This window comes from Rhinopithecus roxellana, chromosome 4, assembly GCF_007565055.1.
Source record: "Rhinopithecus roxellana isolate Shanxi Qingling chromosome 4, ASM756505v1, whole genome shotgun sequence".
Lineage (NCBI taxonomy): Eukaryota > Metazoa > Chordata > Mammalia > Primates > Cercopithecidae > Rhinopithecus > Rhinopithecus roxellana.
Genome location: NC_044552.1, coordinates 158,163,368 through 158,188,168, shown reverse-complemented (window position 1 = coordinate 158,188,168; position 24,801 = coordinate 158,163,368). Strand labels below are relative to the sequence as shown.

At 48.5% G+C, this 24,801-nt stretch overlaps 1 protein-coding gene across 2 annotated transcripts; it reads left to right on the top strand.

Annotated features, from left to right (window-relative positions):
- The first annotated feature begins 957 nt into the window (after positions 1 to 957).
- PNLDC1 (PARN like, ribonuclease domain containing 1) lies at positions 958 to 23,488 on the top strand. Of its 2 annotated transcripts, none has more exons than XM_010368493.2 (19): positions 958 to 1,089; positions 1,394 to 1,550; positions 1,826 to 1,899; positions 4,721 to 4,760; positions 5,430 to 5,553; positions 6,023 to 6,111; positions 7,459 to 7,559; positions 10,511 to 10,587; positions 10,785 to 10,928; positions 11,836 to 11,905; positions 14,322 to 14,407; positions 16,273 to 16,328; positions 18,898 to 18,962; positions 19,417 to 19,470; positions 19,937 to 19,979; positions 21,393 to 21,492; positions 21,782 to 21,957; positions 22,090 to 22,188; positions 23,241 to 23,488. In XM_010368493.2, the coding sequence occupies exons 2-19, from the start codon at positions 1,450 to 1,452 to the stop codon at positions 23,302 to 23,304; spliced, it is 1,563 nt and encodes a 520-aa protein (XP_010366795.2). In that variant the 5' UTR covers positions 958 to 1,089; positions 1,394 to 1,449; the 3' UTR covers positions 23,305 to 23,488. The 2 variants fall into 2 exon arrangements, with proteins under 2 accessions (XP_010366795.2, XP_010366794.2); XM_010368492.2 differs by having other exon boundaries at positions 965 to 1,089; positions 1,493 to 1,550.
- Positions 23,489 to 24,801: the final 1,313 nt, after the last annotated feature.

The following is a 24,801-nucleotide window of genomic DNA, read 5'->3' as shown; positions in this document are numbered from 1 at the left end:
GGTTACCGTATCTCTACTAAAAACAAAAATGAGTTGGGTATAGTGGTGCATGCCTGTAATCCCAGATGTTGCAGAGGCTTAGGTGGGAGAATCGCTTGAACTCAGGAGGTGCAGGTTGCAGTGAGCCAAGATGGCACCACTGCACTCCAGCCTGGGTGACAGGGAGACTGTCTCAAAAGGAAAAAATTAAAAAGTATAATGGTAATGTTTTCTCCCCTAACCTTAAAGATTTGAGCACCTCACTTTGAGGACCACAGTTCCAAAATAATAGAAGCCTAGAATTCAAGGGAGGACACTGTAAGGAAGACCATAGACTAGTTGCACTGGAAACAGTAACAAAAGTAAAAATTAAGTTCACATGTAAGTGAAGGTGTAGGTAGGGATTTCTGCCAGGAGTGAGTGCATGAGATAATCCCTGGGGACTAAGGATTCCTTCAATTTAATGGGCAGTTCTTGAGGCTTAGCCAATTTTGATTGCAGGTGTCAAGACAGTGCTAAGGTGGACAGCAAAATGAGGAAAAAGATGTCCAGGGGCGTGGGAGAGGGAATGGGGACAGACTAATATTGGAAGTGATGGAGAAGTTGGGAAGGGGTGATTTAGAAGACCGTGAGCCACAGCAATGAATCTGCTTGTTGCAGTTGCGTTCGGGGTTGTTCCTGCTCCGCTTTTCTGCTTTCACCCTTTCTGGGGACTCTGTCTTCCTCTCCTGCCACGCCTCTTAACATTCTAAGTCCACGTAAATGACATTTTCACGTTAAGGGCTGCAAAGGAATTGCTGAGGAGCCAGGTAAACAGGCTTTGATTGCAATTGCAATCAAATCTCTGTAGCAAATCGTACAATTAAAACACCCTCAAGCAGGTGTGGTCGACGCCAGCCGCAAACTGGGAGCTATGCACGTGGGGCGGAGGCGCCTGCCGGGTTTCCACGCGCGCCCTTTAAGACCCGGCTGCGCGACGGCAGCGCGGGGACAGCACGTGATAGCGCTGGGCTACTCGACAGAGCTGCGCGGCCATGGACGTAGGCGCCGACGAGTTCGAGGAGAGCCTCCCTCTGCTGCAGGAGCTCGTCCAGGAGGCGGACTTCGTGGGTGAGGCGCATGGGATTCGCGGCTGTGCCGGCCAGAGCCCCTTGCCCCGGGCAAGCTTGGGGAGGGGGTGGCGGGACGGTTGCCAGGCCACAGGGCCTCAGAGAGGGCCTCCGTAAGGACAGGGGGCTTCCTTCTCCAGCCCCGGGGCGGCAGGACTTTGAGCAGCGAGTACACCCCGAGCCCCACGTGCCTTTTGGCCAGAGCCCCGTGCGCCCAGGTGCGACCCAGGGCGGGGGTGCCTGGCTGCTCCTTGCCTCGGTTCCTCCATTTTCCCTTCCTGACCTCCCCTGCTTCTTGAGCACAGAGGTGAGCCCAGGTGCCTTGGCCGCCTGCAGATCTACAGCGTGAGGAGTGCTGGCGATGTTCCGCACCCGAGGACTGGTATTTTTTTCCTTCCCATCAGGTCTGGACATAGAGTTCACGGGCCTTCGATCTAACCTGTCTGGACCCCAGCAGATCAGGTAAAACTAAAACTGTGTCCCCTCTGTATAAGATCCTGGCCAGACCGGCATTGTTTCTGGCCAGCAGCCTGTTGGCATTTGCGGGGCAGGACGTTTTGCGTGGCTTGCTCCTACGTGTTGGGGAACCTTGCTTTTGTCCACTAAATGATGGTAGTGTTCCCTAGTTGTAACAAGGAAAAAATCCTCCCCGTTGAGAGTGGTGATCCTGCCGCGGAGGCCATAGTGCCGGGATGGGATGTCATTGCTCATGGAATGAGATGCCTGTTTGTTCACAGTCTTTTTGATTTGCCATCGGAGTGGTACCTAAAGACCCGTCAGAGTGTTCAGCAATTTACAGTCTGTCAGATTGGTGAGTTTAATATCCAGCTGTTAGAGTTTTTCGAGAAGGTATTTTTATTGTCTTTGTGTTTCCACTGTAAAAACAGCTCTGAGATTTTTCAAGAAATATAGAGTATTGACTTTGTGTTTCCTACTGTAAAAACAGCTCTGAGATTTTTCAAGAATATAGAGTATTGACTTTGCGTTTCCTACTGTAAAAACAGCTCTGAGATTTTGCAAGGATATTGAGTATCATTTTGTATGCTTTTTTGTTTTGGGTCATTTTATACATATGGAATGTTTGGGGCCATTTTATACATATGAAATCAACACTTCGGAGCAAACAAACTTTAGCGGCATTGTTTCCATGCTTAAATAAGTCAGTGTTAAGGAACAATCACTGTTACTCTTTCAAGTAAAACTATGTGTGTGCGATTTTTATTTTATTTTATTTTATTTTGAGACAGGGTCTTGCTCTGTCACCAAGGCTGGAGTGCAGTAGCATGGTCTCAGCTCACTGCAGCCTAGACCTCCTGGGCTCAAGTGATCCTAGCACGTCAGCCTCCTGAGTAAACTGAGACTACAGGCTCACCACCATACCCAGCTAATTTTTAAATTTTTTCAGGTGGATTTTTGCCATGTTGCCCAGGCTGGTCTTGACTTCATGGGCTCAAGCAATCTTTCTGCCTCTGCCTCTCAAAGTGGTGGAACTATCAGCATGAGCAACCACACATGGCCTGTGATTTTTTTCTTAAGGAAATTTACACACAAAAATAATTTTTTAAGGTCATCCCAGCTTCAGAAACTTTTTTTGTCCTTGATGCAGTGGCGCAATCCCGACTCACTGCAACCTCCGCCTCCCGGGTTCACTCCATTCTCCTGCTGAGTAGCTGGGACTACAGGCGCCTGCCACAATGCCCGGCTAATTTTTTGTGTTTTTGGTAGAGCTGGGGTTTCACCATGTTAACCAGGATGGTCTCGATCTCCTGACCTCGTGATCCGCCTGCCTCGGCCTCCCAACGTGCTGGGATTACAGGCGTGAGCCACTGCGCCTGACCAAGGGTTTGGAGGTCTTTCTGTATCAGCTCATACAGGTCTGTTGATTTATTTATTTATTTTCTGAGATGGAGTCTTGCTCTGTTGCCCAGGCTGGAGTGCAGTAGCGTGATGTGGGCTCACTGCAACCTCCACCTCCCAGGTTCAGGCAATTCTCCTGCCTCAGCCTCCCGAGCAGCTGGGATTACAGGCATCAGCCACCAGGCCCGGCTAATTCTTGTATTTTTAGTAGTGATGGAGTTTCACCATTACTGGCCAGGTTGGTCAAGACAGAGCTGTTAAGAGTTGCATATTGTGGGCCGGACGCGGTGGCTCAAGCCTGTAATCCCAGCACTTTGGGAGGCCGAGACAGGCGGATCACGAGGTCAGGAGATCGAGTCCATCCTGGCTAACACAGGTGAAACCCCGTCTCTACTAAAAAAAATACAAAAAACTAGCCGGGCGAGGTGGCGGGCGCCTGTAGTCCCAGCTACGTGGGAGGCTGAGCCAGGAGAATGGCGTGAACCCAGGAGGCGGAGCTTGCAGTGAGCTGAGATCCGGCCACTGCACTCCAGCCTGGGCGACAGAGCGAGACTCCGTCTCAAAAAATAAAAAAAAGTAAAAATAAAGAGTTGCATATTGTGGTTTCTTTTACAGCTACTCAATCCTGCTTTTGTAATGTGAAATTAGCTGTAGATAATACATGAACAAGTGAGCTTGGCTCCATTCCAGTAAAATGTTACTATATTTACAGAAACAGACCCTGGGCCAGATTTTACTTTTCTGGATTTGTCTGTGCCCTCCCCCGGCACCATGGGGTTTTGCTATGTTGCCCAGGCTGGGCTCAAACTTTTGGGCTCTGGATATCCTCCAGTCTCAGTTTCTCAAGTAGCTGGGAGTGCTGCCATGCCCAACCCCTGCTTTTACTATGAATGATGCTGAACGTGTGTGTGTGTTTTCCTCTCTATCCTGATCCTTTACTACTTTCCTGTTATGGGTTTTTGTTGTTGTTATTCATTTGTTTTTAATTGTAAGACCTCTTTGAGAAGTATGGGAAACAGTTGTGGTTATGTTTCCATTGTTGTACCCAAATTTCAGGTCCTTTTTTGGAGGGTGGTGGGAGAAGACAGAGTCTTGCTCTGTTGCCCAGGCTGGAGTGCAATAGCTCAATCTGGGCTCACTGCAATACCCTCACCTCCCAGGCCCAAGCGATTCTCCTGCCTCAGCTTCCTGAGTAGCTGGGATTACAGGCGTGCACCAACACACCTAGCTAGCTTTTGTGTTTTTAGTAGAGACAGGGTTTCACCATGTTGGTCAGGCTGGTCTCGAACTCCTGGCCTCAAGGGATCCACCTGCCTAGTCTCCCAAAGTGTCGGGATTACAGGCGTGAACCACCAGTGCCCAGCCTGAAGTCTTTTTTTACTTTGCGTATGGTTTTCTTTGAGAGGGGAGGAATAGACATTTTAAATGAGTTAAATATATACATCTTAATGGTTTTTGGTATTTTCTGTGGTTAGTTTTAAAACTATGAGAATGTCACTTTAGTATTTACTTCTGTATTTGAAGAACAGGCCACAATTAGATTTTAGCAAATTCAGTGTGAATTACAATTTCACATTTCTCATGTTTCCAGTCTGTCTTTTCTTGTTTGTTTGTCATTAAAGATGTTATCCTGTTGTAGAGGATTCTTTTTTGTTTGTCGTTAAAGATGTTATTCTGTTGTAGGGCCCAAAGTACTGTTTGAATTGTTTTGTCTTTGTAGTGAAATTCAGGGCGCTTTTCCTTGGCATTCATTCCCTCTACGGTCATTCTTTCAGGATTGTCTGTGTTTTCCGCTATTGAAGGAGAGGCAAACAAGTACGTATCAAGAGCTTCTGCAAAGGATGTTGCTTGCCCACTTACGTTCCACAGCTGCCCCCTTCAAATTCTGCCTCAGGTGCCCTGATCACTTTTGCCCTGGATGTTCTGTATTCTCTCCTGGGTCTGTTCCTCCACTCGCTCTGCCCTCTGTGCATTCCACGTTGTCTTTGATGTCTCTCTGGAAGCAGTACCTTTCGCGCTAGATTCGCTGTGTACCTTAAGTGCTCCTGTCCCCATTTCTATCATTTCCAGTGTGCACCTATATTAATAAAAGCACCTGACACAGTGTTGTATAATGAAAATGATGTTTGAACTACCTGACACAGTAGGCAGAAAGGATGCCTCAACTATCAGGATGCCTCCTCACCCCCCATGAGTAGCTGAGGGTGCCAGCCTGCACGCCCTAACCTGGCATCCCTGGGCGACTTGTGGAGGGGCTGTCTCTGTGGTAGACCCTGGCCCTGAAGGCAGGCTCTCTGCCTTTTTCATTTAGCACCCCCAGTGCCAATCATAGCTCCTGAAACACATAGCTCCTGAAATCCTGACACTCAGGCACACTCAGATTCTTCTTACCTAAAAGAAAGCGCCCACTCTGAAGCCTGCCCTGGGAACCAGAGTTTTTTTAGATGGTTGTGACTTTTTTTCTGTATGTTTCTTTTATTATAGGTATATAGCCCATTCGTGTAACTTTTTTCTCTTCCCTACAACGTTTGGGATTTTGGACTCAGAATTCTCTTTCCAGGCTTCCAGTGTTCAGTTTTTGAATCAGTATGGCTTCAACTATAACAAGGTAGTGGCATTGGAGGAGGGGAACGGGAATGTCTTTCTGTTTGTTTGTTTGTTGGTTGGTTTTTGAGATAGAGTCTTGCTCTGTTGTCCAGGCTGGAGTGTAGTGGTGCAATCTTTGCCTCCCAGGTTCAAGTGATTTTCCTGCTTCAGACTCCTGAGTAGCTGGGATTACAGGCACCTGCCACCACACCCAGCTAATTCTTTTTGTATTTTACTTAGTAGAGACGGGGTTTCCCCATGTTGGTCAGGCTGGTCTTGAACTCCTAACCTCAAGCAATCTACCTGCCTCGGCCTCCCAAAGTGCCAGGGTTATAGGCATGAGCCACTGCACCCGGCTTGGGAATGTCTTAAAAGTTATCTAGACTAACTGGCCTATACAACCCATTTCCTTTCCCCTTTCTATCTGTCCTTGTGAGATCAGGCACAGAGGATCCCTCTGACTTGTCTCCCTGTTCTGTTTCTGTCTTAAGTTTCTCAAAAACGGAATCCCATATATGAATGAAGAACAGGAGAAGAAAATTCGACACGATATCCTGACTGGGAACTGGAGAGTTCGCAGGTATGGCCTGTTTCTCCAGGTTCCTTTTGGTTTCCTTGTTGCTGTTGTCTGCATTTCCCTTGGGCGGGCATGCTGTTTCCAGGAATGTGGCGACCTCCATCCATACCTGGCGGGGATGGCTTCAGTCGCCAGTGCGACTGGTGCTGCTCTCCATGTAGCTGAGCTGAGAATGGCTTTCATCCTGTCTCCATCGTGTGCCACTCCCTCATGAACCTCTTACTGCGTCGGGTGTGAGTTTCCGTGTTGAAAAAGAAACTGACTCCTAATTTGGAACTCAAAGAAACAAGAATTCCATTCCCGTGCTAGAGAGGAAGAAATGGCTCTGTTGGACTTGCTGTGAGATGTTCTGTTGATCCCCCATGTGATCTTCTGAGGGATTTTTCAAGGATATCTCACGGGCAACCTTGGCTGTACCAGTCATACTGGGCACTGACTTCAGATGTGCACCTTAGTTAGGCTGTGTCTGCCTCACCGTGCCTGACCCTGCTGCCCTAGGCCGGAGGCCGGGAACTCTGCCTTTTTACTTTGGCTATCTGTGCCGGCCCAGTCTCCGAAACCTCGTATTCCTGTAGAGCTGGGGTCAGGAGTGACCACAGGGAGAGCAACAGCATTGTGGGTAGACGGGCCAGGGGCCTTGGGGCTGGCACCCTCACCTGGAGCCAAATGCTGTCAGCTAGGTGTGGGTTTGAACAAGGCATGGAAGCTCTTTGCGTTTATCAGGAAAGGGGAGATTAAATGAACAACTGAAATGAGATGAGTGATGATCTCTTCCAGATAATTCTGTTATGTTGGAGGAATTTTTGTCTCTTTGTATTTTTCCTGCTGGTTTTCATATAAAAATGTAGCTTTTTGTAAGGGAAAAACAAGTTGAATTTTTAACCTTCTTTCATTGTCAAGAGTTAGAGAAAGCCCTTTCCTTATCTCAAAATGACATTAGGTTCTGTGTCTGACGCAAGAGACAATGTGTTTACCAAAGTCCTTGTCTTTTTCTGAGTGTCCCAGATAGGGACTTTATCACCCCTGAAAGCTGAATAAAGAAGACGGTCCTGATAGCAATGCTTGGTATTGGCTGGATCCCAATAGCTTTTCCTCCACACATCGTAGTGAAGCAGGAGGGGATTGAATATATGCCTGGATCCTATGGAAGGGTGTGGGCTATTCTTCCAATTGTTTGGCTTCCTATTGCATAAGAGCCTCAGAGAAGAAATTGTCTTCTTTTGGTTCATTTTCTTTGTAGATTGCAACATGAAAACCAGAGGGCTCAGAAACTGCTCTCATGTTAACATAGTCCTGCGGTTCTGATGTGTTTTTCTCTGAATTTTTCACTTTTCATGTGCCCATTTTCAGCTCTCTGGATAAAGACCAAATCAAGGCGGTGATTGACAAAGTGACACGGTGGCTGGACCTGGCCAAGGAAGGCGACTGTATGACTCTTCCTGGGATCGCTGGTAGGCAGGGGCTGTTCCTCCCAGTGTAGGAGCATTGGGACAGGTCACTGTCACCTGCCAGGAGTTGGGGGAAACACCCTTTCTTGGGATCCTGGTCCTGAATGCCTCATGACTGAGTCTGATGCCAGCCAGCATTTGTTCGGGAGATACATAGTCTTTGTGGTTAAAGCTCTGACCTGCATTCACATGTTGAAGGCTTTCAACATACTTTGGGTTTCAAGACTGAGAAGGTCAAGTTCCATTCCTGAGCCATCCCTTTTATCTCAGTCCTGTATACTCTGTATTATTTTGACTTTTGTTCATCTCTAAACTTTTCCCCCACCGTGTGGGTGTGGAGCCACAGTGAATGTGCCATAGCTTAGCAGCTCTCAGAGGCTGGTCTGTGGATCCTAGAGTCTCTGGGACCTTTTCCAATGGGTCTGTGAGATCAGAACAGTTTTCCAAGTATCCCTCAGCTGCACTTGCTATTGTCATTGTGCCATTTTGGTGCCAAGCAATGTCGGACAAAGCTGTTGGCACCTCAGCACAAATTAAGGCAGGAGCATCATACTGTGTTCTTCATTACCACTTACTCTCAGTTAAAAACGGAAAGGCCAGTCTTACTAGCAGCCTCCTTAGTGAAAAACTAATATTCTTGGTTGTATTAAATCTCAATCTTTTGATTACTCATCTTTTAAATATTATATGTCAATATAGGTATATAAAAAATAAGTATGCATAAAACATTGCTCGGCTGTGTGCCAAAATACAGTGATTGTGTCAAGGAAAAGTGCTTGTGCATGCAGTCTTTTGAGTTGAGAGCTGAATTAGCTGCTTTTTTTTTTTTTTTTTTTTTTTGGATATAGTTTTGCTCTTGTTGCCCAGGCTGGAGTGCAATGGCACGATCTTGGCTCACTGCAACCTCCGCCTCCCAGGTTCAAATGATTCTCCTGCCTCAGCCTCCTGAGTCACTGGGATTATAGGTGCCCGCCACCATTCCCGGCTAATTTTTGGATATTTAGTAGAGATGGGGTTTAACCATGGTGGCCAGGTTGGTCTCGAACTCTTGACCTCAGATGATCCTCCCAAAGTGCTGGGATGACAGGCATAAGCCACCGCACCTGGCCCCATGAAATATCATTTTTACTGGAAAGAACTGATTGGTTGCTTAGACTTGAAGGTTTCACAGTCATTTTCTCAATGAATAAAGCTTGTTGGCCGGGCACAGTGGCTCATGCTTATAATCCCAGCATTTTGGGAGGCCAAGGCAGTGAGCCGAGATGACGCCACTGCACTCCAGCCTGAGCTACACAACGAGACTCTGTTTCAAAGGAAAAAAAAAAACAGCCTGTCACTTCAAGGAAGATAACTCGCAGTATTTCCTAGGATAAAATTACAGCTTTCAATCAAAAACTGGAATTTTGAAGAATTTTCATGTGCCGCCATAAGCTTGACAGCTTCCCAGTGCCACAACCTTTCTGATGAGATCAGTGATCATATTTTCCAGCGTCTTCTGTTGGTGTTGTGTATAATATGTGCAAACATTCGAGAGACCTACATAACCCTGCGACCAGTATTTTCCAAACTACTAGCACATGATGTTACTATTGTGCACTATCTTTTCTCATGGATAAGAGATCTATTCTAGGTATGAGATAGGCCAGTGGATTGTAATGTAGCAGTACAAGAAAACTCATTAATGATGGTTTCAGATTCCTCATTGCAATTAATCTTTAAGAAACTACCACTTGTTGAATTTGGTACAGTTTTAAAGAATATCCAAAGTCATTTGATAAGGCTGGTAATTCTGTTCCCTTTTCCACCTACATATCTGCTTGAGGCTGGATTTTCTTTTTCTTTTTCTTTTCTTTCTTTCTTCTCTTTTTTGTTTTTGAGACGGAGTCTCACTCTTGTTGCCCAAGCTGGAGTGCAGTGGCACCATCTCGGCTCACTGCAACCTCCGCCTCCCAGGTTCAAGGGATTCTCCTGCCTCAGCCTCCTGAGTGCTGGGATTACAGGCACCCGCCACCATGCCTGGCTAATTTTTGTATTTTTAGTAGAGTCAGGGTTTCACCATGTTGGCCATGTTGGTCTCGAACTCCTGCCTTAGGTGATCTGTCCTCCTTAGCCTCTGAAAGTGCTGGGATTACAGGCATGAGCCACCGCGCCCAGCCTTGAGGCTGGATTTTCTTCTGTTTCAACGATCACATTCCAGCCAAATGTTAGAGATTTGCAAAAATGTAAAACAGTGTCACTTTTCTCTCTAAAGTTTTTGTTTTAGAAAATAGTTCTTTTTTATAAGTGTTACTTTTGTTCTTGTATAACAGGTTTTTGTTATTTAAAAACATTTTTTAAATATAAGAGTTTTAATTTCTTTTTTTTTTTTTTTTGAGACAGAGTCTCGCTCTGTCGCCCGGGCTGGAGTGCAGTGGCCGGATCTCAGCTCACTGCAAGCTCCGCCTCTCAGGTTTACGCCATTCTCCTGCCTCAGTCTCCCGAGTAGCTGGGACTACAGGCGCCCGCCACCTCGCCCGGCTAGTTTTTTTTTGTATTTTTTAGTAGAGACGGGGTTTCACCATGTTAGCCAGGATGGTCTCGATCTCCTGACCTCATGATCCGCCCGTCTCGGCCTCCCAAAGTGCTGGGATTACAGGCTTGAGCCACCGCGCCCGGCCGAAGGAGTTTTAATTTCTAACATGCTTAATATCAATAGCTGTGACTCACATAAACACAGACTCTATGGCATCCCCTACTTAAGAGTGGCCCTGAGATAAAAAACTCTTAGAATGCTGCCCCAGATCCCATCATGACAGGCCAGGCCCTGCCACATGGCTCGTGGGCTTAGACACCCTTCAAGCTGCCTTTCCACTTGACCTCTCCATCTCTCAGCTTCTGCTCCTCCTAGGCTTCTCTTGTGGGGAACATGCCACAAGGTTCCAGGTACTGTGTGCCCCTGTGTTTCCCTGCTGCAGGCTTCCAGGCCTTTGAGGTCCAACTGGTGCTGAGACAGGCCCTCCCCGACATCTGGACAGTGCTGAAAGATGAAGGGGTGAGTTTTCACCTGAGACCAGGGTGTCAGTGGCTCCATCGTTTCTCTCTCATTTGGCCAAATCTGGCCTCTGAAAAGCTTTTCTCTTGCACGCTGCTAGTTTTTCCCCCTTTCCTTTTGTTTTGAGATGCAGAGCCGTTTGTTTAGGCCTCATTCCCAGTAACCCAGGATTCAGGGCATTTGTCCCTGCTTTTCAGGTGGTAGTGAAGAAAGTGAGTAAACAACATCGTTGGTATCTTCAGAACACCTCTTGTGACCGAGAGAGCTGTTGGAAGGAAAATATTCTTCTCTCTGCAAGGGGTTTTTCTGTCTTTTTCCAAATGCTGGTGAAAGCCCAGAAGGTAGGAAAACATGTCTCTCTTCTTGGCCTAAAGGCAGTCTTTTGTATTTCTGGTCATAGATACTGAAAGCTCCTTCAACAACAAGATAAAATTCCTTAAGATAAGTGATTCCTTCTCATTAATTTTTTTCATGTTTTACTTTCAGACAGGGTCTCACCTGTCACCCAGGCAGGAAGGAGTGCAGTGGCATGAACACGGCTCACTGCAGCCTTGACCTCCCAGGCTTAAGTAAGACTCACACCTCAGCTTCCCAAGTAGCTGGGGCTACAGGCACATGCCACTATACCTGGCTAATTTTTGCTTTTTTGTTTTGTTTTGTTTTGTTTTTGTTTTGTTTTGTTTTGTTTTGTTTTTTTGTAGAGACGGAATCTTGCAGTGTTGCCCAGGGTGGTCTCGAACTCCTGGGATCAAGTAAATCTGCCTGCCTTGGCCTCCCAAAATGGTGGGATTACAGGCGTGAGCCACTGCACCTGGCCTTCCTTCTCATTTATAACTAGCTTCGTGGATCTAACCTTGCTTTCACCAAATCATGATAGGTTAATTTGGGGCAAGAGTATCCATAAGAAACAGTACTACTTCTTTGCTCCCTTCTGTAACGCAGGAATTTCAGTACTAACTGATCTAAAACTACTTAGGAAACTGCAAGCGCCTGCTTCACAGTATAGATTTCCAGCGCAGACCCTGCCTTACGTGCCTCCTACTTGCAAATTGTTTTCTTTTTTCTTTTTGTTGGCATTTAAGCGGTTGAACTACCTTTCATGGAGGCAAAGGAAGGTTAGGATGGAACTGTCAAGTGATCAGAATTGCAGTGGGTTCTAATGCTACATCTTTTGCAAGAAACTGTTAGTCTGTAGTGTCTGTATTATATTTTTTATTTTCTCTCACTTGTTGATTTACTCCCAAGTAGCCCTTAGTGGGACATAATATGATGATGGACCTGCTGCACCTCCATGAGAAGTTCTTCAGACCCCTCCCAGGTAGGGGCAAACCTGTCATTTCTCTTCCTTCATGCTAGTTTGCCATCTGGCAGAGGGACTGGTCCAGAATTGTACTCCTGAGGCAGCCCCTAAAATGCACATTCCTCCCCAGCGTCTGCAGGTTTCTGGAGAGTTCGGGCAGAGGCCTGTACTCTGATCTGTTACTGTCTCCACAGAGTGGAAAGCCAGGAGACTTTGTCAAGGGGAAAAAAAATTAAATTTGAATTGATACCTCTCTCCCCATTAGTAAAGCTGTTCAGAGTTACTGTATAAAACTTGACAAAATCAGAAATGCGTGAAGTCAGAAGTCACCTTTAATCAGCTAGTATCCTGAATTTTTTTACATATTTGATTACACTGTATGTAAATATGTAAATGTATGTAAAAATGTAAATATGTATGTAAAGATTTGATTTTTGTTTGACTTTTTTTCACTTATCCAAAGCATTATTTTATGTTGTTAAAAACCTAATAGGCCGGGCGCAGTGGCTCAAGCCTGTAATCTCAGCACTTTTGGAGGCTGAGACGGGCGGATCAGGAGGTCAGAAGATCGAGACCATCCTGGCTAACCCAGTGAAACCCCGTCTCTACTAAGAAATACAAAAAACTAGCGGGGCAAGGTGGTAGGATCCTGTAGTCCCAGCTACTCAGGGAGGCTGAGGCAGGAGAATGGCATGAACCCAGGAGGTGGAGCTTGCAGTGAGCTGAGATCTGGCCACTGCACTCCAGCCTGGGGGACAGAGTGAGACTCCGTCTCAAAAAAAAAAAAAACCCTAATAAATGCTGCTTCAGTGTCATGTGACACTGTCTTCTGGCTGTCCCCTGCTTTTCCATGGTTGATTCCATTATTGGACATGCAGTGGTGCAGCCTAGTGGGTAAAAGTGGGGACTCGAGCCTTGGTGATCTCCGTCCCACACTCACGACGTGTGTAGTCACCAGCGAGTTGACATTACCTTAATTGTAAGATTGGGATAATAGTGCCAATATCAGAGTTGTTGTGAGATTAAATGAATTAATATATAAAGAACACTAATCTAGATTAAAAGTTTTAGGAGACATTTCCCCAAGAAACGGTAAAACACCTGAGTTTAGGCATACTGAGAGAGTTGGAGGAGAATTAGTGGTGAAATTAATAATATGCATTCACTAAAAAACTAAGTATGACAAAATAATCGCTAGGAGAACAAAAGCTGTGCAAGAAAGGAGAAGTCACTGTAGCCACCACAGAGCCTTTTGTGAACGACGTGCATGGGGGCGACAGAGATGGGCACTGATTTGTTTTTCTAAGACCACCAGAGCGGGCACAAAAGAACCAGCGAGTAGGCAAGGGTAGGAGCAAAACTGCAAATTTATTTTTGGTCACCTAGCTTCAGGGAAGAAGGTGGGTAGGGAGAGGACTGTCGGCCTCCGGCAAAGGAGGCCAAGAGAGTCCCCCGGTGAGCTCTCAGGCGGAGTTCCTGATACAGTCCCGACTGGGGGCTGGGAAGTCCGCACGGGGCGTCTGCCGGGAGCGGCTTTTCTAGGAGTGGGAGGGCAATAGGCGGGACACGGGCGTGTCGGGGGGGGCGTTCCGTAGGTGCGACCAGGTAAATCTTGGTCTCTTCGGATTGACGTCACCTGGCGCATGCCCGGTTGGTCTGCACCTTCCCGGGCACCGGCTGCATTTTCACGCACGCAGGAAAAGTTGGTGATGAAGAACCCGGAAGTGTGCCATCTTGCCTCCGTTCGTCCAAATAGGCACGTGGGTGGAGGTGCAATGAGAGGGGTCATTACCCTGTCAGCTGGTGGGAGGTCAGGAGTGAGGTGTCTAACACTGCACCACGCATGTGCTAGAGAGATGGGAATAAATACCAAAAAAAGGAACAGCAAGTGGTTGCCTTTGGGGAGTAGGAAATGGGAGAGTAGTGGGAAGAGATCACAGGGTTTTTTGTTTTAGTGTGTGTTTTGCAATAAACCTCTTTAGATGCAGGTATAATTTTACCAACTGAGTTCTTACATAAATTTTCTTTTATCAGGACACTTTGCTAGTTATAATTTTTAGTTGATTTTTTGTTGTTGGATTTTTCTCTGAGCAGTTATTTACAAAGGATTTCGTCTGCCTTTCTGATAATACTTCTATTTGTAAGTCTTACCCCATCGGCTAGAACTTCGCAAACTACATTAACTAAGGTTGGCAGTAGAATGCATCCTGAATTTAAAAGAAAACCATTTGGGCTTTACTATTAAAATTGGTGATGGCAGGTTGATCTGAGTTTAGAAATCCTTAGTGGCTAGGATTAATGGTGTTTTCAATTCCTGTTTTGTTTCAGTTTGCTTTATTAATCAGTGCCGGTGGCAAACTAGGTTCAAGAATATTCCTTCCCATTTTTGCCAACAAACAAATTCACTCTTGACCACCTGGGTTTTTCCCCTCAGAAAGCTACGATCAATTTAAGCAGAATATCCACAGCCTATTTCCTGTTCTCATTGATACCAAGAATGTAACAAAGGATATCTGGAAGGTAATGAATAGAATTGCTTCGGGTTAAGGACTGCTTTTTCCGTAACAATACCACTTGGCTTTCTCTTATGGGGTTTTTTTTTCTTGTTTTTTTGTTTTGTTTTGTTTTTTGTTTTCCGTGTTTTTTTTTTTTTTTTTTTTTTTTTTTTTGAGAGGGAGTCTTGCTCTGTCACCCAGGCTGGAGTGCAATGGCATGATCTTGGCTCACCGCAACCTCCGCCTCCCTTGTTCAAGCAATTCTCCTGCCTCAGCCTCCTGAGGAGCTGGGATTACAGGTGCGCACCACCATGCTCTGCTAATTTTTTGTATTTTTAGTAAAGACGGGGTTTCACCGTGTTAGCCAGGATGGTCTCGATCTCCTGACCTCATGATCCACCCGCCTTGGCCTCCCACAGTGCTGGGATTACAGGGGTGAGCCACCGCGCCCGGCCGGCCACTTGTGTTCTTCAAAGTTGTTCCTGGATGCTTTTCTGTCTTCAAACCAGTATCAGTTGCCTTTTGTATTTTGGCACCTGTGGGTCATTGTATTAGCTTATATATGACTTTTATTCCCTTCCTCTCATTTCAGTTTCCACATTTTGACTTATTTGTATAGAGTTTTTGTGTTTAGATCAGACAACAGAACAACTTATTTTAGAACTTGATGCATGCCTTGGGAATATTTGCAACATGTGTACAGAGCACAGGGGGAGGAGGTTCCCTCCTGAAGAATCTTGAGAAAACCTCTTCTTTATTGAGCCCCCTAGTCATGGGTTCTCAGCCCTGACAACATGTTAGAATCTCATGGGAAGTTGAAAATGCTGATAGCTGCACTGGCAGCTTCTTGTCTGACCTAGAGTGAGGCCAGGTGGTATTTCTAAAGCTCCCCAGGTGATTCTGTTGTGGGGTCGAGGCTATGCACCACGTGTAGAGAAGAGAGACCCAACTGGTTTGAATGCTGCTTAGAAATGAAACTGAGAATAGCCAGGCACAGTGGCTCACACCTGTAATCCCAGCATTTTGGGAGGCTGAGGTGGGTGAGTAGCTTGAGCCCAGGAGTTTGAGACCAGTCTGAGCAATGTGGGTGAAACTCCATCTCTACAAAAAGTACAAAAATTAGCGGGGCATGAAACTCCATCTCTACAAAAAGTACAAAAATTAGCGGGGCATGTCGGTGCACGCCTGTAGTCCTGGCTACTTGGGAAGCGTAAGAGGGAGGATCGCTTAAAGCCCGGGAGGCGGAAGTTGCAGTGAGCTGAGATTGCACCACTGTCCTCCAGCCTGGGCAACAGGGAGACCCTGTTTCAAGGGAAAAAAAAAAACCAACAACTGAGGAACAGAGAAGGGGGCATCAGATCAATGTTGTGAAGCCTTAGAGTGATCCCTTAGAGTGAATTATCCAGGAAGGGAGCCACACAGATGGGAGTGGGGTGTGTGGTCTGTCTCTGCCCAGAGGCTGTTATTATTTGTACTTGGCATATTTCCAGCTACTATGAACTTTTAGGGTTTAGTAACTAGGCATTGCCCCTAGGCCCTCGAGGCCTTAGAATGACTGTATTCTACATGTATGTCCCTGGTCTTTGTCCTAGTGCTTCGCTTTCCTTTGTTTATAGATAATCTCTTAAAAGACATCTTCTGAGGGAGATGGTGTGTGTAGAGTTTTTTTCCTAGCCTGGGTTTTTGGGAGCCCTTCTAGGAAACCCAGGGATACTGGGGTACCCTGACCTCTTAACTAAGGAGTAAGGATAGTTGCACTATTTGAAGAGAAAGAGGAGGTTGTGAGAGTAAGCATTTTCCAGGCTGTTTTAACAACCATTTGGTCCTGCCTGAAATAGAGAATAACAAAAGCGCAAATGTTTTCCTCTGGTTTGTTTTCCATCATTGTAGGAGATGAATTTCCCGAGGGTGTCAAATCTTTCCGAAGTCTATGAAGTCCTGAACAGGTGAGGACGGCCATTCCTGGAGCTGCTGCTGGAGCAGGGTCTGCGGCTGTGGCGGCCTCCCTGTGCCCCACAGGGCTTTGGGCTCTCTAGGCGCGCTCACCTTTCACAGTGATGCCTGCTTGGGACTTGGTCTCCTCCAGCTCCTCCTGCTTCATGGCCCTCTTCCTCCGATGACCCTCTTACCTCAGTTTCCAAAGAGAGAGAAGCCAGAGACAGGAAATCTCTCAACCCCTGCCTGTCAAACAGTTGTACGCACCCCTTTTTCATTGTCTCACCCGTCACCAGCAAATGGGGCACCTTCCCTGTGTGAGGCCAGGCAGGAGGAGCTGCCTACTCGTCACCTTCACCCTTGCTCGGTGGCTCCCCCACCCCTACCTGCCCCTTCCTGGGGTGTCTCCACCTCTTTTTGTCTCCCTCTCATTTCCTTCCACATCAACAAGTGTTCTCCTAACTTAACAACAAAACCTCTTGAACTCTCTGTGCTCTTCTTCCCCACAGCCTGTGGCAGGCAGGGCCTTGTCTCCTTCACTTCTCTCTGCAGGGGCACCCAGAGCCACCGGTCTGTCCCCACTCAGCAGGACGAGGCACGAGAGGCGTTTGGAACAGGGGTGGCACCCTCTTCTGGATGTGCGTGTGCGATTTTTTTAAACCCATTCCTTGTGGTTCGTGTTCTCTACCTGTCTCCTAAGTTTTCTCTCAAGGGCCCCTCCTCAGCCCTTTTGCTGCTCATTCCCAGGCTCCCGTGTGGCCTCGTCCACCCGCTGGGCTTCAACTCCCAGCACCTGTGTGTGGCTGCAGTCCAGACCTCAGCATCTAGGACACTGTGTTTACAGCTGTCTTCTTGATGTTCCCACCCTGCATGACTTACGGGCACCTTCATCCTGACACTCCTGTCTGTCCCTCAAACACACTGCAGTGCCTGGAAACTTGGAAGTCTTGATGGTACCAGGCGTGATACTGGGGGCTGTGTATGCATGAGAGGGTGAAGGGGAGAGGGAGTTTTGTTGTAAATGCACAGGCTCTGATTCCAGACTTCCTGGGTTTAAATCACAGCTTTGCCACTCACTGGTTTTGTGAGTGACCTTGAGAGAATTACTCAATCTCTCTGTGCCTCAGTTTAACCATCTGTGAGATGAGAAAAGCATGTGTCACTCCAAGGTTGTTGTGAGGATTAAATGAGTTCGTAGATGTGAAAGGACTTAGCCCCTTGCATGGAGTCCAGGTCTGTCGAATCTTAGCTACTGCTGTTGACAACTATCCTGATCCTAACAGACAGCTCAGGGCACACCCACGGCGACGATGCCTGTTTGACAGATGGGGACATTAGGGCTCCGGGAGGCTAAGCGCGTGAGGTTCCAGAACATCTTTTTTTTTTTTTGAGGCGGAGTCTCGCTCTGTTGCCCGGGCTGGAGTGCAGTGGCTGGATCTCAGCTCACTGCAAGCTCCGCCTCCCAGATTTACGCCATTCTCCTGCCTCAGCCTCCCGAGTAGTTGGGACTACAGGTGCCCGCCACCTCGCCCGGCTAGTTTTTGTATTTTTAGTAGAGACGAGGTTTCACCGTGTTAGCCAGGATGGTCTCGATCTCCTGACCTTGTGATCCGCCCGTCTTGGCCTCCCAAAGTGCTGGGATTACAGGCTTGAGCCACCGCGCCTGGCTAAGAACATCTTATTGAAAACCAGTGAAGTCAAGGTTTCCTTGTCATACACCGTCTCCATTCACCCAGGTCCCGGAGCCAAGACCTAGAAGGGGTCACAGAGCTGAGTTGTCTATTGAATGGAGTTTTATGGACTGGACCCTGTAAATCTCTCAAACCTCTCCTTTCTCTGCATTCTCAGGATTATTATCTTTTCGTTCCAACCATGGAACTGTGGTAGTAGCCCCAGCCTTGTGGCCTGCCCTCTTCATACCCCACACCACCCCTTGAATGATGATCTAGAATGTGAATTTGAATGGGCTGTTTTTTCTGGTCAGAGTCTTTCTGTGGCTTCTGAAGTCCCTGTCGGTGGTAGGGGCTCTTCCCCACCCTCTGGCCCTCCCTTCACATGGAAGCTTCCGCCCCACTTCTCACCTCACAGCTCTTGGGGTCAGACCTCCTTTTCCTCACTGCCTTTGCCTGCTCAAAATGCCTGCCATCTTCCCATTCCTTGAACCCCGTTGGTTCCTGTGGTTTGGGACTCTCCATGAGTGCTCTCCGCTTCCGGAAGCCTGCAGGGTCCTGGCATGGCTGTCATACCTCAGGCCTTGCGTTTACAAGAGACAGGCGTAATTGTCTCTGTAGCTGTCACTAGACAGGCCACTGGACAGCTCCGGAGGACAGAGACTGTCTTGTCTGTCTTGGTGCCTTGGGCTCAAGGCAAGCATTTGATAAATGCCCCTCCTGCACCGTTCTTCTTTCCCCTTTCCTGTTGCCCAGTTACCAAGACCTTACTTGTCCATGCCTAGATGTGCACCTTAAAGATATGTCCCCAGTACATTTACAAAATTTATATTAACTTAAGGGACTGAGGGGGAAAACAAGGGATTACTTTCAGCAAATTGTTTTTTATTCTGTTTTTCTCTTCTAATAGTGACTTGAATCCCACCAAGAATTCTGGACCAGAGATTGTTCACGCAAGCAGGTGTGAGAAATACGGTACGTTCTCATGAGCCACACTCCTTGCACGGTCGGCAGAGTGCTGAGGTGCTCAGCTGAGCTTGTCCTTGACCCTGGTTCCCCCGCCCCACCCACCCCCTCGACCCCCACCCCCACCCCATCCCCACCCCGGACAGCAATGGAGCGGGAGGTTTGTGTGGGGTTTTCCTTTGCTTACTCCGTGTAACTCCTGCCCCAAATGAGCGAGCCCAGGACGCATCCAAGAGCCCTGGGAGTTGTCCGTTTTCTCCTTAACGTGGTCTTTATAAGGCAACTCTGAGCTTGGGGCTTTCTCCACCATGGGGAGGACCACGGTGAAGTGTGGGCCCGCAGAAGGGTATGCAGGACCATGGGGAGGTTGTATGAGCTGCCGCTGCCGTGGATAGTGAGCTAGGATGGGGCGTGTTTCTAATGACTGCTCAACTCTCTCTCCTCCTGGTGGAAAATGCCTTAGTTAAGACAAAGTGCCCCCACGAAGCTGCATATGATGCCTTCCTCTGTGGCTCAGGTAAGGATTGTGGTTCCTTTAAAAGGAAACTGTCTTTCTTTTTTTTTTTTTTTTTTTTTTGAGACGGTCTCACTTTGTTGCCCAGGCTAGAGTTCTGTGGTGAGGATCTCGGCTCACTGCAGCCTCTACCTCCTGGGCTCAAGTGATCCTCCTGAGTAGCTGGGACTACAGGTGCATGCCACCACACCTGGCTAATTTTCGTATTTTTTGTAGAGATGGTTTCAGCATGCTGCCCAGGCTGGTCTCAGACTCCTGGGTTCAAGCAATCTGCCTGCCTCGACCTCCCAGTGTCCTAAGATTACAGGCATGAGCCATCACACCCAGCTGGAAACTTACTTTTTGTTGGCAGTATGCCCCTGCTGTCCCTAGATTCTGCATTTATGTCAGATTGGCTTGCACATAATGAGAGAAAGCATGAGCACGCACATTTTGATAAGCTCTATTGCATTTCTTTTTTCCGTCCTAGTTCTTTTGAAAGTGGCACACTTGCTTCTACAGAAGATACATGGGTAAGTATTCTTTCTTTTCATCCTGCTATTCAATCAGTGGTCAGGATTTATTGAGCCTTTGCTGGAAGCCAGCACCTCCCCAGTCCCAGGGTCCTACCAAAGAATGGAGAATGTGAAGTGTCACTGGTATAGAAATCTTGTCCCTGACTGGGCAGCAGCCCACAAATGGCCCTGTGCCACATGAGTAGCCCTTCCTACCACCCCTGCACCTGCCTGTATGAGTCGTGGCCCCTCAGTCCCCACAGGTGTCAGGAGGCCAAGGCAGTGGGGTTAGGCTTAGGTTCTGACACCTGTCTCAGTCCTTCCCAGCCTGGTGTGTGTGCTTGATCTGTTTCTCACTTGTTTTCTTACAGCCACATAAGCAACAATGAGGTATGAGGAGAAAGTGTTCAGGTCAATGAATGACATATCCATTGTTGGGGGGTACATAGGCTGGGGAGAGATGAATGGAACCCCACATTGGAATCTTCAGTGCATTTCCCCATGGCAATACCATCCTTGATGCCTGCAGCCTTGGGCACATAGGCACCAGAAACACATTTGCAGTGTACACGCTACAGCACCGTCCTTGGCATGCACGTTTGTTAAGTAGGACTTAGCCGGCCAGGTGAAGGAGCCGGTCAAAATTCTAATGTGTGCTTTGGGATTGATGTAGAAACATCTTTTTGGATTATAATCTATTAACTTGGGTCCTGCCTATATTTGTCCATTTTGGCAGTGGATGTTATAAATACAAACGTTCTGTGACACATGGATGGGAAGCTTATTTCTTAAATAAGAAATGTGCCAGCCTCACCCTCTTTCTTGTGGTTTGGCTGTTTATGGGCCCCCTGGTGAGTATGTGTGTGCTGCACAGGGAAGGAGCTGGCAGTAGTGGAGCACCTCAGTGCCCCGGGTCACACATCTATTTCTTTTAATCCCCATGGCCTAAAAGCCCTCCCTGCCTGTCTGGTTGGCCCGTGGTTTTGCTGAGGCCTGTGCTCGGGTGTGTGTGCTCCCTGGACAGAGGTGGCGCTGGCAGTGGGAGGAGGCTGTGGGATGAGGAATGCCCTTTTGGAATCAAGGTTGATGTCATGCCAAGTGGGGACAGCATGGGGCTTTCTCTGAATCGTGGTCTTGCGCTGATTATCCGAGTCTGTTGCTGTTTGTCAGCAGTGGGACCCTCACCAAGCCATCACCAGCAGATGGTGACTGTCCGGAAGCTCTGCGTCTATGTGGGCCACTGAGAATGCTTTAAGATTGGCCAGCTGGGGAAGCACGCACCCAGAGCCCCAGGCTTGTGAGGGCGGGAGGGGGAGAGGGCCGTCCGAGGCAGTGTCCTTCTCCTGTTCTGTCACCGGATTCTTGGCTGTGACCAAGGAAATGGATGAACTTCCGTGTGCCCGACAGCTTTGGGGTTTTCTGTCCTTGCAGCATCGACCCCGTGCCTGAGTCGTCCTTTCCTCAGTACCTCGACGTGCTGGCTCCTTACGTGAACCAAGTGAACCTCATCCGCGCGGGGGTCCCGAAGATCGTGAGTTGATCTCATTTCGCCCCCTTGCCCTGTTCAGAGTTCAGAGCCTTCGCTGGGAAGCGGCCAGTGCTCTCTGGGACTCGTGAGAGGGATTTCAGTGGTTGAAGAAATAAGAGCTGGCTTTTCCTTTCCCCCCGTGTTTCTCCACCAAAGCCAATACGGACTCATCCTTCCTTCTCTTCCCCTCCCCACCCCAAGCAGAGCCTTTCCTAGTTTCTCTTGATCTTCAGACTGGATAAGAAGTCAGGAAGCACTGTGGAAAATCTCTTGTGTTCTGCATGTTTTCTAGAATTTTTCTGGTCCAGATTATCCCAGTATCCGACCTCCCATCCTCATCCTCAGCATCAAAAGATGGCCCGGGGTCAGCGAGCAGCAAGTCTACCATAAGTTTCAGAATCTCTGCAAGTTTGATGTCAGGCGACTCACAAGAAGCCAGTTCTTACTCCTGACCAACAAGTTTAAGGAGTAGGTGCCTCTGAGTCCGCGTCCCCCACCCCTCCTGCATTCATCCCTGTATCTCTCTGACTCCACCTGCCTGATCACAGCAGGCGGCGCGATCCTGTTGCCTGGCTGACCACAGCAAACTTGTTTTGGCAGCGCGCGGAACGTCCTGAAGGAGTACCGGGGCCACCCGACCCTCTGCATCTCCCTGTACCGCTACTGGAGGCACTCTCCAGACGTCAACTGCGTGCTCCAGTAAGTGCTGGGCTGAGGCCGCCTGCCTGTCCCGGGGTCCCAGCATCCCAGCGTGGTCTGACTCGAGCACAGCTCGCTCACTGGTGTGTGTTGCCAAGGGGGTTGTTGACGAGTGTGGTGCCCTGAACGTCATTCAGTGATACTCACCGCTTGTCTGTGGGGCACCTGGTGTGCTGGGCACCGTCGTCGTTCTAGGGCCTCGTCAGTGAAGCAGAAAATCCCTGCTCTCATGGAGTTTATGTGCTGGGGGAGATAAACAGGATAAACAAACCTATAACGTATTGGGTGACAAGTGTTTATTAAAAATGAGAGAAGGGTCGGGGTGGGTGGCAGGCTGCAGTTCAGAGGAGCTGATGGGAGTCCTCATTAGACACTTGGAGTGAGCCAGACAGAGGGGACAGCAGGGCGGGGCCTTCCAGTCAGAAGGCGCCAGGAGAGTCACAGGGAAAGGCCACTGTGAGCAGAACAGCAAGGAGGGAGAAGGAACCGGGGTCCCCCAGGGAGGACTGGGCTTCTCTCAGGAGAGAGGGAATCGCGGAAGTTACGGCAAGAAGGTCAATGACCCGACTCAGGTTGTCTTCCGTGTGGGCTAGACCGTAGAGGCAATGCCATGAGAGCAGTCAGGAAGGAAGGAGATGCTTCAGCTGGGTCACAGCTCAGTGCAGCCGGGGGCAGCGGGGTGGAGTCAGCGACAGACCAGAGAAGGATCAAGTGGGAATCCAGGGTTCGGGTCCTGAACTGGAAAGGCAGAGTTGCTGTCAGTCGAACTTGGTGAGGTTCTGGCTTGTGGGTTAGGGGCCACATCCGTTAGGAAACAGCATTGCTGAAGAAGCACTGAGCCCCGCTGCAAAGCCTTTTTCTTTCCACCTGCGGTTTGCATCCCAGAGCCAGCCTAACCTTGAGAGGCAGAAGTTCAGCGTTGGCACTGGGAGAGTGACGAAGAGAAAGAACATCGGCGTGCACAGGGCTGGGAAGGAAGAGGGGCAAGCCTGCGTCGGCGCCTCTCGGCCTGCTGGGTGCCCCGGCCACTGATAAGTGTCATTGTCTTGCAGAGTCTGTGGCATAGTGACTGCCTGGGCCCTTCTCGCGTTCATCTTCGGAAGATCTGGTCCCTGAGCGCAGCGAGGCCTCCTGCGGCCACCCTCAGGTCCCCATGCTCTCTGGAAGGTGTGCTGGGTGTGTTTGTGTAAATCAGATTCTGTTTGCAGATGGATCTGTTTGGTCGTTTCTAGAAATTCTGTTATGTCCTGAACACGAAATTCTGTCAGCACTCTCAATGATAAATCAGTCGTTGGGTATCACACCTGTATGTGTGGCCAGAACTTTTCTTTCTGTAAATGCAGGCAGAGCAGTCAGCACCTTGGGATTTCAGCTCATGTCTCACAAGCAGGTCATTGTGCTAGGAGCTGGACACCAGGTGAAGAAAAGGCGACGTTATTTCCGGGAGAAAAACTAATGGCTTGTTACTGGCTGTTATTGACTTAGTTCAGAGGAATGGCCTTCCGAAGTTTAGTAAAGGAAGAGGTAGAGCTCAGAAGAGGGAAAGTCATGTGCAGTGGGGACATTTTTGATAAGCGTTATAAACTGTAAAACGTTCACATGCATTTAGAAACAGTGACCCGCAGGCAGCCCCAGCGTGCGCCTTTGATGCCGGCACCAGTCGGACGCCGTGTCTCCTCCGCAGCGGTCTGCACTACGTTCAGCTTTCTCGGTAACCTTTCTCTGTGGGATCTACACTCGGCTGGGCTCTTTGCTCAACCTGGAGCTTCACTTTTGAGGGCTCTGCAAAGCTGATTTGTTTTCAGCCTGGGAGACATTTTTCCTCTAGAAAAATAAGCATTAGTGGTAGTAGCTGTCCACAGGAGGGTGTGGGAACTGCTTTTCCAGAGGTCACACCCCTTTCCTGAGGGGTGAGGGGCCCAGTGGCCCCACAGGATCCTCTGCAGCTCATGATCCAACCAGCCATGCCACACTCCAAACAGCAGCTGTTTCCTCACCTGCTCAAACCGCATGGTCGGGGCAGTGTCAGGGTGTTGGTGTTTTTGTTTTTTTTTTTTTTTCACTGAATGTGACTTGTTTTGAGACAGGGTCTCTGTCACCCAGATTTCAGTGCAGTGACACAATTGTGGCTCACTGCAGCTTCTACCTCCAGGGCTCAAGCAATCCTCCCACCTTAGCCTCCCGAGTAGCTGGGACCACAGGTACACGCCACCACACATGACTAATCTAAAACACTTGTTTTCGTAGTGATGGGGTCTCCCTATGTTGCCCAGGCTGATCTTGAACTCCTGGCTTCAAGCCATCCTCCCGCCTCAGCCTCCCAAAGTGCTGGGATTACAGGTGTGAGCCACCACGCCAGGCTGATTGAATGTAGCTTTGCTGAAGATAATTCCACTTTTCTTTCATGGACTTTGGGCTTGACTGTTTGGGTAAGCCCTGCATTAAGTAATCTTGCAAGTCCCTCTCAGAGGCCTGGCTTGAGGGCTGTTTGGCATCCCAGCAGCGGAGCAGGGTTGGGCGCGTTAAGCTTTTCCACTGAGCTCTGGAGTCGGAGGCACACAGCACTTTTGTAAGGCCTTGCTCATTCACCTCTTCTCTGTCCAGCGTGTCTTC